This window comes from Sphaerodactylus townsendi, linkage group LG13 (assembly GCF_021028975.2).
Source record: "Sphaerodactylus townsendi isolate TG3544 linkage group LG13, MPM_Stown_v2.3, whole genome shotgun sequence".
Taxonomy (NCBI): domain Eukaryota; kingdom Metazoa; phylum Chordata; class Lepidosauria; order Squamata; family Sphaerodactylidae; genus Sphaerodactylus; species Sphaerodactylus townsendi.
This window is the reverse complement of record NC_059437.1, coordinates 31277461-31294382: the sequence shown is the minus strand read 5'-3', so window position 1 is coordinate 31294382 and position 16922 is coordinate 31277461. Positions and strand designations below refer to the sequence as shown.

The 16922-nt window shown below is 45.7% G+C and overlaps 1 protein-coding gene across 1 annotated transcript; it reads left to right on the top strand.

The window, feature by feature from the left end:
• Nucleotides 1–375: 375 nt before the first annotated feature.
• Nucleotides 376–16616, top strand: LOC125442457 (UAP56-interacting factor-like). Its single transcript, XM_048513823.1, has 9 exons — nt 376–736; nt 3336–3479; nt 6463–6608; nt 6714–6835; nt 7217–7283; nt 9654–9697; nt 9797–9871; nt 14929–15040; nt 15880–16616. Exons 1-9 carry the CDS (start codon nt 376–378, stop codon nt 15973–15975), a joined length of 1167 nt encoding a protein of 388 aa, XP_048369780.1. The 3' UTR covers nt 15976–16616.
• The last annotated feature ends 306 nt before the right edge of the window (nt 16617–16922 follow it).

Genomic DNA, 16922 nt, shown 5'->3' with positions numbered 1-16922 from the left:
AAGTGACATATATGTTAAGCAGCATATAAAGTAAAACAAGCGCCAGATAAGCCGATGTAAATTGCCGTTTGGGGCAGGAGACCGTGAAATGAGGATTGATTTGATTGCTAGTTTCTCAGTTGCGGCTCCTCTTGCACTGGGCATCAGCCTAACTTCCCCTTCCTTATCTGGCAACTTATCTTACTGTGATAACAGCACAGTTTGTGCAAGAGGTCTCCTTGTGATTTGTTTTCTTTTGTTCTTTTTCAGGTCTGGTTTCAGAATAATAATCACTGACTTCCTGTGGCTGTCAGTGTCTGTGGCTGTCAGTGTCACCCATGGTGCTATGGCTTTAACTGCAGCCGGAGAGACAGAAGTTAAGCAGGTAAGCTACACATGATCCGCATTTGTCTGTTTCTCCAGCGGCACCCACGACTTGCTCGCTCCCCACCCCAGAGCCCATGCCAGCTGAAAGCGTCTGAAGTAACCGCCGCCTGGGGAGGAATCCGGGGCGAGAGAGGCTCTTGTGCCGGTGCCAGGGGGAGGGGGGGGCCGCCGGGACAGCTGGCTGGAGGCGGGCGCTACTCGCAGGGCGCTCCGGCAGCTTTTCTGCTTCCCTCGTCCTGGCCGCTGCGTGCGCCCACGCCGGACCCAGCCTCTGCCGGAGGGCCCATGGAGGCGCCGGGCGGAGGGCAAGAGCCAGCGGCGGGAGCCGGATCGGAGCCGAGCGGTTCAGGGGAGATCGACCTGTCCTTGGGTACGTGCGCCGGGATGGGGGCGCCTTGCAGGAGGATGGATCGCCCGGGATGGATCGGCGGGGAGGGGGAGGTCTGGCCCCCGGGACTGAGCCGTTTTCGTGCGCCTTCACTAGGCGGGAGAGGGACCGGCAAGACCCCTCGCCCAAACCCCCTTCAACCCTGAAGTCAGCCAGGACGAGAAAGGCAGAAGGGCTTGATTGAAAAAAGGGTCAGGAAAATATGCTGAACCGGCCCCGGGAGCGCATCCGCGCACTTGGCAAAGTTTTGGCTGGAAACTTGGGTGCCCCCCCCCCCCCGCAAGCGCCAGGCGGGCTGCACCCCTTTCCTGGCTGTCTTTTGCAGCCCCCCCTCCTTCTCTCTCCCCCCCTCCCCCACGGCAGGCTCCCAGAATAGAACCGGCGGTCACTTGACCTGATGCGGGCTCCGGCTATTTATGGCAGCTGAGCGTGCCGGCGAAGCAGCTCCTGAGCGCGCGCCCGGTGACCGAGACAAATGGCTCGCCCCGGGCCGGGCTGTTTGGACCCCCGCTCTGCAGCTGTCTGGCCGAGGGAGCCTGGACTCTGCAGAGCTCTTCCCCCCCCCCCCCCCGCTACACCGCCCCGACTATATGGCTGGGCTCGGAGGTGCCAGACTGGGGAAACTCAGCAGGCTAGTCCGGCCTCATTAGACTCAGTTAAGTCCCTCCCCTCCCCGAATCTGGCCCTCCTCAGACTCCACCTCCAAAATCTCCAGGGGTTTCCCAAAATCCAGAGCTAGGAACCCTAATAGAAGACCACCAGCCACCTGCCTTGAAAACCCTACTGGGTCACCTTAAGATGGCTGTGGCTTGATGACGCAAGGCCTCGCTGGGCTCAAAGCTGTCTCTTCTGCTGCAGACTAACCCAGTTGCTGTCCAAAACTATCAGCACATCCTTCACCTGCTTGCAGTGGGCCAATACAATTTGACATTCCTGCTAAAGATTTGATTCCAGGACTTTTGGTTGGAACTATTTATATGTGATAGCAATAAATACAAGTTATGTATTTATGGCATTAATATTCCAACATTCTCCCACTGTGGAATTCTTGGGTATTCCCAAGCGGTCTCCCGCTCAGTCACTGACCAGCAAGTGGGCTGTATCAGCTACCATTTCCTGGCTTCTTCCTAGAGACAGGTTCCTGGTTTCTTTCTAGAGACAGTTATCCTTTTTTGTAGTTGTCTGCATATATTTTCATTTATAAATACCCTTCTTGGATACATGGGATCATAGAGCTGGAAGCCACCACAAGGGCCATCAAGTCCAACCCCCTGCCATGCAGGAATACACAATCAAAGCACCCTTGACAGATGGCCATCCAGCCCCTGTTCAAAAAACCTCCAAAAAAAGAGACCCCACCACACTCTGAGGCTGCATATTCCACTATTGAACAGCCCTTACTGACAGGAAGTTCTTCCTAATGTTTTAGCAGAATCTCCTTTCCTTTACCTTGAATTCATTACTCCTTGTCCTAGTCTCTGGAGCAGTAGAAAACATATGAATTCCAGATTAGGTGCTTTTCCAGGGACAATATAGCCATACTTCCCATCCTCATAATATAATTCAGCACAATATTGACATGCTCAGTTTTGTAGCTCTGCCCACAGTTATTCTTGGCAAAGTATGCTCTCACCTGCCCACACACACACTTTGGGAAACCTGGGCAGGGAGTTGGTGGAGAAATGTGCAGAGAGAAAAATGGTCCTTCCTTCAGTTATCACTTCATATTTTATTGAAATTCTTTGATGGATTCCATTACGTTGTTATTGGGTCTCCATTCAATTGGGACTACTGAATTTCTAACCTATCCATGATAATAGTTGCAGTTCTTCCCATCTTTTTGTCATCCTCCCATTTGATCAGTGTATGATACACTATGCTGCCTCATGCCTGACAATCTTGTCACAAGGAGATTGATACATGCCACATGTTGTTACCTAGAGGTAAAGGCTGTGGAGTCACATACACAGCCAGGTGCTGTAGTGATTCTTTGGCTAGGATCTGGGAGATCAAGGTTTGAATCTTCACTGCACTAGTGGGCCAGTCATACTCTCTCAGCCTAATGTACTTTGCAGTGTGATTGTTGTGAGAATAAATTGGTAGAGGGAGAACAGTGTTGTAAACTGTTTTGGGTTCCCACTGGAGATAAAAGCAGGGTGTAGCATGGAATAGTAGTTAAGAGCAGCAGACTCTAATCTGGAGAACCAGGTTTGATTCCCCACTCCTCCATATGAAGCCTTTTGGATGACCTTGGGCCAGTCACAGTTCTCTCAGAACTCTCTCAGCCCACTCAAAGGCAGGCCATGGCAAACCACCACTGGTTGTCTCTTGCTTTGAAATCTGAAGAGGTCACCACAAAATAGCTTTGACTTGACAGCACTTTCCACACCCCTATTAATATCTAAATAAACAGGAAGTTCTGTTTTGGTTTAAGATAGGTTTAATATGGGGTATATGGGATAAACTCTCCAGTTGATTTCACAAAGTTTAGCTTCTGACTTTCCCCTTCTGCATCTGTAAGGTAAGAAAGTGAAAGAAGCTTCCTTAATTTGCTTATTGGGTGTGGCCTTTCCTAATGCAGATGACATCATCAAGCGTAACAAGAAAGGAGAGACCCATTTGAAGGCAGCAAGGAACAGATGGAGGCAGTGGTTCAAGAACAGAAATCCATCCTATAATAATGGAAGACCTCGATTTTGGAGCTGGGCACCACAAAGTGTTCCAGGTAGAACCTTGACGTCTACCCATCAAAGATAAGCAGCCCTGCTGTTGCATTAAAAAATCTTTATGGGGGGAGGGGTGGCTGTCTTACCAAAGACTTTTCTAACACTTTACATCTTCTTTTCCACCACTGATTCATCCCTTAATCAGCTAATGAAATCCGAGGCTAAACCAAGACCAGTGATAGCAATCCTTAAATATCCTATGATCATACTAACAGACAGGTTCCCCTCCCCCCTTGCCCCCTATTCTTCTTTTTGTTCATTTAGCAAAATTCCTTTCTCCCTGTAACCATATTAAGTCCAGCTTCAATCTTGGCCTGAATCCAAGCTCTTTTTGCTAATGATTTCTTGCTCAATTAAACGTGATGCTTGGAGATATGTGAACAGATTTCCTGCTGCGTTTTTAACTGTCAATAGCAGCTCATGCAAGGAAGCAATCTGGATTCAGGCTACCAAGTGGGTTAACCTTTTCCTCCTGTACCATTTCCCCAACTCACTGGTCAATTGCTTCACCAGAAGCATTTGTGTGGCTCTGCCTTGCATAGGTCAGCTTGGGCAAGGGGCAATTGAAGTCAGGAAAACATTTGTTCCCCTTCTCCTGTCTCGACGTTCCAGTGCTGGATGAGAGTATTCACAGTTGCAGACACCCACCACCACCAATACCATGTCCAGTTGTGTCTTCGGTCAGTCTTTAACAGAGTAAGCCCAAGTTTGTTTACTCAGAAGTAAGCTGCACTGAGTTTACTGGCACTTATTTCCTAGGTAAGTATTTTCAGGTTTGCAGTCTAAACTAATATATTAGTCAATCCCCTTTGGAGTTTCATACAGATTCCTCACACAAAGACTGAATATCAAATGAAATGACAATCAATAAGGAAGGGAGGGAGAGAAATATGAATGGAGAGAAAAAAAATATTCAGTGAGGTATAATTGCGAGGTAACATCATGAACAAGCGTACCTGAAGAAAAAATAATCCATAAAACATAGAACCAGGGAACAGGTCATAACAAAGAAACCACTTCTCTCTTTGATGAAGGGGCTGGCTGTGGATCAGATTAATTTATCAAAGCTATGTGCTAGTTTAGAACAGGAAGAAAGACTCTGCCACAGGAGAATTTCTCTTGCCATGGTTTGTCTTGAGGTAGAGGAACCTCTACCTGAATCAGTCCTTGCAAAATTGTTCCACTGCCAGTGGGTATGCTATAGGCCCGTGGTGGCGAACCTTTGGCACTCCAGATGTTATGGACTACAATTCCCATCAGCCCCTTCCAGCATGGCCAATTGGCTGATGGGAATTGTAGTCCATAACATCTGGAGTGCCAAAGGTTCGCCACCACTTATAGGCAATATGGAAGAAAGGCAACATTTTCTCCTGGAAGAATTGTGTTCAAAACTCCCAGGGCTGGCTTCACACAAGGGGAGAGGGCACAGATGCTTTCAATGCCTCTGAAATGTACCACCCTCTCCCCATGTATGCTGTGGCAGATCATTCTTGCTTTAATCTGCAGGCCCTACTTCACCGTGTCCTCCAAGGTTTTTCCACACCAAGAGGGTTTTTCTCTCTCTTTCTGTTCAACCACTGCTGCTACCTGGCCATTGTAGGAACTTCCCATCAGTTGATCCAGGACTCCCAGCTTCCCTTCAGAGGTCTTGCCTCCAAGTCTCCTGCTGTCTACCATGTGGTCATCACAGGGACTTCTTACTGCCTCTTGCACCACTGGGGAAGTAGCTACTTACCAAGTGACTTCCTCTCCCCTTCCTCCTGGCACTCTTTTTAAACTAGCATGTCCAAGATGACAGAGGTCTATATGGCTGAGAGCATTCACAATCCTAATCGCACCACAGCACCGGTTTGAACGAGGGATTCAAAAGAAAAGGGTAAAGCGCTATTCCTCTATACATGCCCAACAGATGTTAAATATAAGGCAGGCTCCTTAGCTTAGAAAGTTACAGGTGCTCTACAGAGGTTCCATTACCTTTCCAACACATGGCAATGGCTGCCTCCCACAGGCCTCAATGGAATCAGCACCAAAAGAGAATTTCCTCCTCGCTCCCAGGAGTGTTATTGTCTCCCCTTCTCCTCTCACTGACCAGGCAAGGCCAAAAAAGCTTTTCCAGAAATTGACATGAATTTTTCCCCACTAAGGTATTTCTAAGAGCACTTAATTCCTCCAAATCTTTGTTCCCTGCTAGATATCACCTGTCTTACTGATGGAAGGGAGGACTAGACCATCCCACTGTCTCTAGCTAGAGCTATTAGCATTTCTAAAAGGTGGCTGAGGTGAAGCTAAACAGTGGCTGAACTGACTTTTCCCCTCCATATTCATGGCTAAGAGAGAAAAACTTTTTGAAACTCCACGGGAAGGTTTAATTCAGTTCAAGCCTCCAAAGAAAAATTAATTTCTCCACATATGTCTATGCTTATATGCACTCACAATCTTTCAAGAAGGAACAAAGTGCTATGTTTTCATGCTGTAAAGCTCAAAAAGATCTGGCAATCTGTGTAGGAGCGCAAAACAGCCATGCTCCCCTCTCTCCTCCAAACACCCCTCTCAGCAGCAAATGGATCACATGAGCTACCAATGGCTATCCCAGGGGCTTTCTTGCATTCCTGATGGAAACTAAGAAGCCCAGAGTCTCTGGCCAAGGGTAGGCCTGTGCTGGGCCACAGGTGTATTCAGATGTCTAGCCAAGCCACACCTTGATGATGATGGCCTTGAAAACAATTCAGCCACAAAGTTCCATGGGTGATCCTGGCCTGGGACCATTCAAAGGGTTTTTATAACAATGAAATGGAAGGAACCCAGTACAATTCTCTGAGCTCTCTGGAGGACATGGGTAAAGACATGAAGAATAAAAAACAAGAAATTTAAATGCAACAGATATCCTAGTCCCGTGGTGGAGAACCATTGGCACTCCATCAGTCCCTGCCAGTCTTTGTTTTCCACACAAGAAACCACAATCTTGACCATGTGTTTCTTCAGGAACCTATGGATTTCGAGGAGCCTTTAGAAAACAGCAGTATTACAGAAAACAGTTTTGGAATGGCATAACTGGTCCCAGGCGAAGAATGGCCCCCAGGCCAAATGGCACAAGTCCCTTAAATCGGCCAGCATCATCTGAACAGCAGGTAAGGCCAAGCTAACATCCCATTTTTCAAAACAGCATTGTAATGTGGAAGTCAAACTGGATATGTTAAGGATGAATAAATGGATAATCTATGGCTAATTTCTAGGACAAGCAGGATGAAACGATGTTGGAAGGAAATCGTGGTGGAGGGACAGCCACTATGCAGCAGGGGCAGCCCACATGGGTCAAGCAGTTCAGACGTCCAAATTCTTTCCCACCTGTACAAAGGTAAAAGCTTGGTGCACCCATCATCTGTGAATTTCAAATGTTGCTTTGTAAAGATATAGTGTTCCAGTTTGGGCGGCAAATGTCAGATTATTGTAGAAAGATGCCTAGCCATAAATTTGCACAACAAAATTCAGGGCACTGTTTTCAGATCTGGAGTTTCTAATCAGCAGTTTGTTTGGGTGAGGATGAGAGCAGGGTGCAAAAACAGATTGTAAATATTTCTAACTTGAACATTTGGTTTGCCATCCAAATGAGAGTTACACCCTTTAGCATCAGTCAACTAAGAAGAGGAGAACTCTGCTTAGGTTGGCACTGTAAATGTTTAGTTTGCATATAATTTAGTTGTATTAACCTGAGATCGTTCCCACCCTCCAATACTAGGCCTTTCCGACTAAATCGAAGACCAGCTTTTATGCAGAGGCAATCAAGATTCAACTTCAGCAGAGGGGTGAGTTATTTTATGTTGAAGATTTGATGAAATGTGGTGTTTACTAGTCTTTGGTCTCAGCTGCCTCTGAGTATCTGTAAAACTAATAATAGTATTTCTTAGCATTTATATAGCATTTTCAGCTTTCAAAGTGCTTCACGTACCTTGTGGTTTGGACCTAAACTGGAAATTTCCACCAATTCTTTTTCATACTGCACCCCCACCCTTCAATAGTATTCCATTGGGTACAGAGGCAGAGATACAATGGGGACATCCGGGGGAAAATGTCCCAGGCGCCCACCATTGGGGGCGCAGTACAATTTGGGCTCATTTCTAATTTTTTTGGTATTTTTAGTGTTTTTACTTTGTCGGCGAGCAGGGGGCACAGTTTTTAGGCTAGCGGCACCAAAATTTCAGGGTATAGTCAGGTCACACTCCTGATGATACCAGCCAGGTTTGGTGAAGTTTGGAAACAATGGGGCATTCCTTTGGGGGGGTCCATGCAACTTGGACCCCAAAAGGGTTGCCCTCCATTGTTCTCTTAGATGAGCTGAGCTAATGGTAGATGGGGCTACCCTTTTGAGGGTCCATAACATTGGACCCCCTGAACCAAACTTCACTAAACTTGGGTGGTTTCATCTGGAGAGTCTCTTGCTGATACCACCCGGGTTTGCTGAAGGTTGGTTCAGGGGGTCCAAAGTTATGGACCCCCAAAAGGGGTGTCCTCATCCCCCACTGTTTTCAATGGGAGCTAATAGTAGTTGGGAATAATTAAATTTATTCAATCTTAATTTGTTCCCAAAACTGTAACAAAAACCTAAAACCTAAAACTAACCATAGCCCTATTCTCAGACTGCACCCTAGAACTCAATGTAACACTAAGGCAAGCCTGAGCCCCTGTCCTTGCCTTAACCCCAACCCTAACTTATCATTTTCATTTAATTTATTCCATCATAAATTGCTCCCAAAATTGTAACAAAACCCCAAAACCTAAAACTGACCATAGCCCTATTCTCGGACAGTCCCCTAGAACTCAATGTAACACTTAGGCAAGCAAGAGCCCCTGCCCCTGCCCCTGCCCTTGCCTTAACCCTAAACCTAACCTATTATTTTTATTTAATTTATTTTTGTTACAATATTGGGAAAAATTTATGACTGAATGAAGTAAATAATAATAATAAGTTAGGGTTAGGGTCAGCCCCAGCCCCAGCCCTTGCCTTAACCCTAACCCTAACCCTAACCCTAATTTATTATTTTTATTTAATTTATTCAATCAAAAATTGTTCCCAAAATTGTAACAAAAACTCAAAACCTAAAACTGACCATAGCCCTATTCTTGGATTGCGCCCTAGAACTCAACGTAACAGTAAGGCAAGCCTGAGCCCCTGCCCTTGCCTTAACCCTAAGGTGAATGCTGTTGAACAGAAGCAAGCAGTCAGGCCTGGGAGTAGCAAGTTGTTCAATGGTTGCTGCCAAGCCTGGCCCTGAGGAGTCTACCCTCAAAGGCCAAATGAACATTGAGAAGTACCTTGCCCCCTCCACCTGCCTTTTACTGACAGAAACCAAGGCTTCAAAGCTGGCAATATTGTACATTTCTAGCAGATAACATTTGTTTCTTAAAGCTACAGGCACTGCTTTTATTATTTTGAGGGGTTTTAACAGTGTAGTTTTAAGGGGGTTTTTTGAGGGGTTTTAACAGTGTAGCATCTGGAAGACCTAGATTCAAATCCTCACTTGTGACATGGAGGCTTTTTGGTTACCTTGGGCCAGTCACACTTTCTCAGCCTAACTTACCTCTCAGGGTTGTTGTGAGGATAAAATGAAGAAGAGAACAATGTAAGCCATTTTGGGTACCCATTGGGGAGAAAGGCAGAATATAAATGTGTCAAATAAATAAATAACAGCCATCAGGTTTTTTCCAAAAGATTTCAGATTTTTCTGCAAACCTGGAGCTTCTCTCAGTTTGCATAAAGATCTGTCTTGTCTGTTCATGGTTCTGGTCTCCAGATTTAAATACCCACAATTTGACCGTGGTGAGAATTAGCTGTATTGTTAAGAATTTCCTGTATGAATTTCCTCTCTCTGATAATGGGCAGCCAGATCCTGCTGGAAAGCTAACCTGCAGGGCACAGCAAGAATTGCAATCCCCTTTTGTTTGCCCCCAATTTGAGATAGACTGGCTTTGAACATGATAGTTCCATTACCGGTAAATGTTTTAATAAGTTATGGATGCATATATTTGCCCATGCTAGGACACTCCAGGGATTTCTGCATCAATTCTGGAAGCCTCATGTTTTAGCAGGAGGTTCACTGGCATCACCAAAGAAATAATTCCTGTCAGAATTTGTTTTGCTTTTTGTTTAATGCTTTTTGTTTCCTTTCGTCTTGCAGCAAAAAGTGTCAAGTTCAGACAGGAAACAGCCACGGACGAGAAGGTACTCATGGGAAAAATCCACACAAACGCTCCTTTTAAAAAATGAAAGTAAATGAGTTAATGGCAATAATAAAACCAGAATATTTCCCTCTTGTGGCAGGTGGCAGGTTCAACCCAGCTCCGGAGCTGTCCTGACCATCTCTGTGTCTAACCTCCAAACTAGTCAAATGAAAATGTAAGTGAACATACAGCTTGGGTGCTCTTTGTCCTTCTTTCCTCCATCTCATATTTTTGTTTCATATTATTGTCTTGTTGTATCTACCAGGATATGACCGGTTTACACTTTAAAGCCCAAGCAAATCTTTCTGCCTTCGAGAGAAGCCGCAGAAATGGTCATATAAAGGGCCTCCTGATTAATGCTCAGGTTAGGGCTTGGCAAGTCTCCTGTTTAAAGTATCTTTTTGTTTTTATGTTGGCTGTCTGTGTCTTTGAACGACAGCATTCTGTTATTGGCAAATGGGAAAGAAAGAAATCAGAAGCAATGGGCTATTCAAGTTGACGTCAGCCCACATCCCTGTTTCTTTCACTCAACGTGGATCTGGATAATTGTCCATCTTTCCCAATTGATAGGAACAGTTTTCTTTCTTTCCTTCCCTCTATGCTGCAAATTTTATATTTCTAAAATACCCCTTCAGTGTAGACAGTGCAAGAAATTAGTAGGTAATAACCACTGGCATAATGCCCATTGGGCAAGGTGGGCAGCTGCCCAGGGCATCACCTTGTGGGGGGCATCAAAATGCTGGGTTCGTTTTTGGGTATTTTAGTGGTTTTCCATTTTTGGCCTGCAGGGGGCGCAGCTTTTAGGCTAGTGGCACCAAAATTTCAGCGAATCATCAGGAGACTGGCCTTATGCTACCCCCCACGTTTGGTGAGGTTTGGTTCAGGGAGTCCAAAGTTATGGGTGCCCCTATCCCCCATTGTTTCCAATGGGAGCTAATAGGAGATGGGGGCTACAGTTTTGAGAGTCCATAACTTTGGCCCCCCTGAATCAAACCGCACCAAACCTGGCGGGTATCACTAGGGCAGTCTCCTGATGAGACCCTGAAAGTTTTGAGACTGTACCTTCAGAAATGTGCTCTCCCCAGCCTGCAACCCCCATTGACAGCAAAGCAGAAAACTCAATGCAGAACAAAGATTCTTGGGCAAATTTTGGGATGTTCTTGCAGGGAGGGCATTTTTGGACGTATCAGCACCAAATTTTCAGGGTATCATCTGGAGACTGTCATGATGGCACCCCCCAGGTTTGGTGGAGTTTGGTTCAGGGGGTCCAAAGTTATGGACACTCAAAAGGGTAGCCCCCATCTCCTTATCAAAGAATACACCTTAATACACCAGCCTTAATACACCTTAATACACCTTAGTACACTTGCCTTATTAAACCTTAATACACTTTAATACACCTGCCTTAGTACACCTTAGTACACCTTAATACACCTGCCTTAGTACACCTTAATACACCTACCTTAGTTCGCCTTAATACACCTTAATACACCTACCTTAGTTCGCCTTAATACACCTACCTTAGTTCGCCTTAATACACCTGCCTTAGTACACCTTAATACACCTTAATACACCTGCCTTAGTACACCTTAATACACCTTAATACACCTGCCTTAGTACACCTTAGTACACCTTAATACACCTTAATACACCTGCCTTAGTACACCTTAGTACACCTTAGTACACCTGCCTTACTATACCTTAATACACCTGCCTTAATACACCTTAATACACCTGCCTTAGTACACCTTAATACACCTTAATACACCTTCCTTAGTACACCTTAATACACCTGCCTTAGTACACCTTAATACACCTGCCTTAGTACACCTTAATACACCTGCCTTAGTACACCTTAATACACCTTAATACACCTGCCTTAGTACACCTTAGTACACCTTAATACACATGCCTTAATACACCTTAATACACCTTAATACGCTTGTAGTCGTGACCGCGAGGTCAGCGCAAGAACGAGACGAGACGCGGTGATAACATCTGGTGGAGAGCGCCAGCAGCGGGAGCGTGGGTGTCCGTGTTCCTAGCGACTCTGCCGCGTGCTGGTTCCTGGCACCTTTTATTATGATTCTAGCGGGGGCGTGTAGAAGGGCGGAACGGGGGGAAATCCGGGAGAGCGGGAGAGCGGGAGACTGAGGGATCATCATGTGATGCATGATCTCACCTGGCTGCTACGTGCGGAGAGGAGCATCAGCGTCTGGGCCTAATCCTCACCTGGGGGCAAGACCATTGTCCCTTTGTCTGGGACACCCGGTGGTTGTGAGCCAGGCAGTTCATGACCCGTGACTCATCGGGGGGTGAGGGGTGGGGGAGCGGTGCGACCAGAAGACCGTAGGAGCGCCGGTGTGCCAGCGCTCTACTTACGGCGCTGCTGGGTCAGCAGCTCATCCCTACATCACACCTGCCTTAGTACACCTTAATACACCTGCCTTAATACACCTTAATACACCTGCCTTAATACACCTTAATACACCTGCCTTAGTACACCTTAGTACACCTTAATACACCTGCCTTAGTACACCTTAATACACCTGCCTTAGTACACCTTAATACACCTGCCTTAGTACACCTTAATACACCTTAATACACCTGCCTTAGTATACCTTAATACACCTTAATACACCTGCCTTAGTACACCTTAATACACCTGCCTTAATACACCTTAATACACCTTAATACACCTGCCTTAGTACACCTTAATACACCTTAATACACCTGCCTTAATACACCTTAATACACCTTAATACACCTGCCTTAGTGCACCTTAATACACCTTAATACACCTGCCTTAGTGCACCTTAATACACCTTAATACACCTGCCTTAGTACACCTTAGTACACCTTAATACACCTTAGTACACCTGCCTTAGTACACCTTAATACACCTTAATACACCTGCCTTAGTACACCTTAATACACCTTAATACACCTGCCTTAATACACCTTAATACACCTGCCTTAGTACACCTTAATACACCTGCCTTAGTGCACCTTAATACACCTTAATACACCTGCCTTAGTACACCTTAGTACACCTTAATACACCTGCCTTAGTACACCTTAGTATACCTGCCTTAATGCACCTTGTTGAAGAAGGGGCTTATATATTCTTTTCTGCGCTGCCACCAAAAATATTCTTTTCGCTGCCCCCCCAAATAATTTTTCTTTCTATATATATAGCCCACTCAATACTGATTTTTAACGGCCACCACCTCCCTTTTGTTTGGGGAACACACAGACACAGACAGGAAAATAAATGAAGACTGGAACAGGTTTTGACAGAACAAAAACTTAAAACTTTTATTTCTGGCTTCACAAAGGCTTCTCAGGTAACGTTGAGAGGTTTTACGCTTGTTGGTTTCAGAGAAAGTTTGCTTAAGCTTAACGGTTGCAGAGTAAGTTTGTTTGTAAGCTTAACGGTTGCAGGCACTTCACTTAAGTTTTAAAATAAACTTGAACACTCGCAGGTGTCACGTTACTTCAGATTTTACTTCAGAAAAAGATGTTTCTTTATAGATGTTACTGTGGAGGTTTCCCACTCCCTCATAAAATAAAAAAACTCAGTCCGCTGCACCTCACCACAAAATAAAACACCCAGTCTACGCCCAGTGGGATTCAGGCATAACAGCCTCCCTCTCCCACACTCCCAAAATTGGCTTCTCTGCCCCAGGGACTGGGCCTCCCAAGACTGATGTTCACTGTGGAGGACAGACTTTTAGACTTTACAGAGGTTTCCCTCAAAAACAAAACAAAACACCTGAGGGCGGACACTCTCCTCCAAACCTCAGGGTTTTAGGTGACTGAATAGCTTCCTCAGCTATTCCTAAACAACAGCAGTGAGAGATCTGGTGGATTCTCCTCACGCTGCTACAAAAAGCACCCGAGGGCACACAAGCTCACACAGAGCCAAAAAGTCCGAAGACTCAAAAGCCAAGAACCAAGATTCAAGAACCCTTCAGCACTCTCGCTGACAGTATTTATAGTATCTGCGTTTTTTCTCTGGCCAATCAGGGCTGGCCAGGGCTTAACTCTTTCAAGGGCGGTTCCACCCTGTAACCTGAATGCAGTATAAATGCATTCGTCACACACCTCAATACACCTTAATACACCTGCCTTAGTACACCTTTATTCACCTTAACACACCTGCCTTAATACACTTTAATACACCTGCCTTAGTACACCTTAGTACTCCTTAATACACCTGCCTTAGTACACCTTAGTACACCTTAATACATCTTCCTTAGTACACCTTAATTCACCTTAATACACCTGCCTTAATACACTTTAATACACCTTAATACACCTGCCTTAATACACTTTAATACACCTTAATACACCTGCCTTAGCACACCTTAGTACATCTTAGTACACCTGCCTTAGCACACCTTAGTACACCTTAGTACACCTGCCTTAGCACACCTTAGTACACCTGCCTTGGCACACCTTAGTACACCTTAGTACACCTGCCTTGGCACACCTTAGTACACCTTAGTACACCTGCCTTGGCACACCTTAGTACACCTTAGTACACCTGGCTTAGCACACCTTAATACACCTTAGTACACCTGCCTTAGCACACCTTAGTACACCTTTGTATACCTTCCTTAGCACACCTTAGTACACCTTAGTACACCTGCCTTAGCATACCTTAGTAAACCTGCCTTAGCACACCTTAGCACACTTGCCTTAGCACCCCTTAGTACACATTAGTACACCTTAGTACTAAGTACTTAGTACACCTGCCTTAGTACACCTCTGTACACTTGCCTTAGCACACCTTAGTACAGCTGCCTTAGCACACCTGCCTTAGCCCCCATCTCCCATTCTTTTCCAATGGGAGCTAAGGAGATGGGGGCTACCCTTTTGACGGTCCATAACTTTGTCTGCCTGAACCAAACTGCACCAAACTTGTGGGTAGCATAAGGACAGTCTCCTGATGATAACGCTGAAGTTTTGGTGCCGATATATCTAAAAATCCCCTGCAGGCACCAATGTCCTGGTGGAAAAAAATGTTTTGGTTGTGGTGGGGTGGCCGCCCATGGGGGGGGGGCGGGCATCCAACAGGTTTTGCCCAGGGCTCCAGTTTGCCTCGTTACACCCCTGGTAATAACTACTAGTCGATCTCTTGTGAAAGGAATTCGACAGGAATGGCTTACTCCACTTTTCTTCCTCATTAAGTAAAAAATATATCTTTGTATTGTGTATATCTGACAGGCCAGGAGCCAAACACCCATTCTTGAGAGGGAGGAGCACCCCAACAAAGATGAGCTATCCCAAACCCAAAGGGGTGCCTTTGAGATTCAACTTCCGTGCCATGGCGAACCAGGTAGAGAGAGTTCCTTGAGGCTGTAAAAAAATTGCAGCATCTCATATGTTTGCTGCTCATGGAATGATTTGCTTGTGTGCATGAATCAGTTCTAAGGTTTTCCAAACAAAGCAGGAGCCTTCAGGCACATTTGGAATTTTGAACCACATTGAGGATGAAGCCACATTGAGGATGAAGCACAGTAGAGCCACAGAAGGCAGAGCCAGTCACAAAATGATTGCTATGCCTTAATTTCCATCCAGTGGCATACCGCTAATGGGACATGGGGTATCTCATGTCCCCGGGCGCACACTGTTTCATCACATGGGAGGGTGCTGGGCTCCTCCCCTCCCCAGGTGGTCATTTAGGCCCTGTACGGCACTGTTTCTGTCACACATTGAAGATCTATTGACTACTGGAGAGTTGATCAGCTGTACAACTTTTTTTAGAGAGCTGGTTTTGGCAGCAGCTGCCACCACAAAAACTCTTTAAGAACACTGCACAGCTGATCAAATCTCTAGTAGTCAATCAGATTCCTTGCTGGGCAAAAGCCGTACATGGCCCCACCCACTTCATAAAAACACCCAATGGGCTTCAGAAAAGGTGTTGGCAGGTGCCGTGGTGCCCATGGGCATAACATTGTAGACCTTTGCAATAGAGGATTCGGGCTTCCTTTTTTAAGCTCTGCAAAATTGCTCCTGCCCCAAGAAAAACATCCCTGTAATATCCAGAATAATAAAGTGCATCTTCAAAGCTTTGTGTTAAACATATGTATTAAACAAATGGGGGGGGGGAGAGGAAGGCAGAGGGGAATGGAGTCTGAAAGTGAATACAAGTTAACACTTTTCCTCCTTCCTTAGACAACCTTGACACTGAACGAACGGTTCTCTGGCCTGAGGCACAAGCGTTATTTTACAGCACTAAGAAACGCAAACCGAATGGTCACTCTGCCGTAACTTTGCTCCCTTGGTGGATTCAGACCAGCTTGGGAAAAGGGGTCAGTGACTGAACCTACTGATTTTCTGCCACTTCCTTATTGATGGTTTGGGATCACCTTGACAGAGTTATGGACCCATCTAACCTAACACAAATGAGATTTCTGCACAGCTGCCACCCACAGACCAGAAGCAGAGCCTTCTTCCAGGCCTCCACTATGGACTTCCAGATCATGCAACCCTTCTGTTTTTGGCTTGGGGCAGTTTGGTTTGAGGCCTATGAGGGAGCCAGTTTCACACCTGATCTTGTTAGGCTGTTGTGAGAGAGTCACAAGGGAAGGAGCAGGCCCTCTGTCTTCAGGTACTCTTAGGGGCACGAGTGAACACAATCTCATTCATGGTACCTTTGCAGCTCCAAACCTTTGGCTTCAAGAGCCACTTGCTATTGGTTCCCTCTGTGCATTGGGATCAAAAGGCAACAAAGCTCAGATGTGTGTATGGGGGGGGGGAAATGTTGTGTGTGAGTGTGCTGTCTAAGGAATGTGGGTGGATTTTTGGTGGGTTTTGGAGAGGGTGGCTTAGAAAGCACTTCTACAGATTGGTTTGAGCATTGGTTGTGATGAGCTACTAATGCACCTAATAAAACCATTATAGATGCTTCACAATCTTGTTAATTCTTTGTCACAACTGTAGCTTTTGGGGCTCAAATCTGCAAAGTATAACACTGACCGTGCAATCCTAAGCAGAGTTATTTCCTTCTAAGCCCATTGACTTTAGCTGAATGACACCCTTCCAACTCAGTTTAGCATTGCACTATGAAAAGGTAAGGAAATACACTATGAGGCTGGACTGTATGAATTGTGGAAAGAAAAACTCCACTTGGCCATTCTCGAACAGGAGGTTTGTAACTGCTCCTGAGTGCATTTCTTCTAAGCAAAAATGAGAGTTGACTGATCGCCAGCCAAGGC

Excerpts from the sequence above, each read along its gene's own strand:
- LOC125442457 (XM_048513823.1), top strand. The coding sequence starts at position 376 with ATGATCCGCATTTGTCTGTTTCTCCAGCGGCACCCACGACTTGCTCGC. Across the intron at positions 6,836-7,216 it reads TCTTTCCCACCTGTACAAAG|GCCTTTCCGACTAAATCGAA; the intron begins GTAAAAGCTTGG and ends CTCCAATACTAG. Across the intron at positions 9,698-9,796 it reads AAACAGCCACGGACGAGAAG|GTGGCAGGTTCAACCCAGCT; the intron begins GTACTCATGGGA and ends CTCTTGTGGCAG.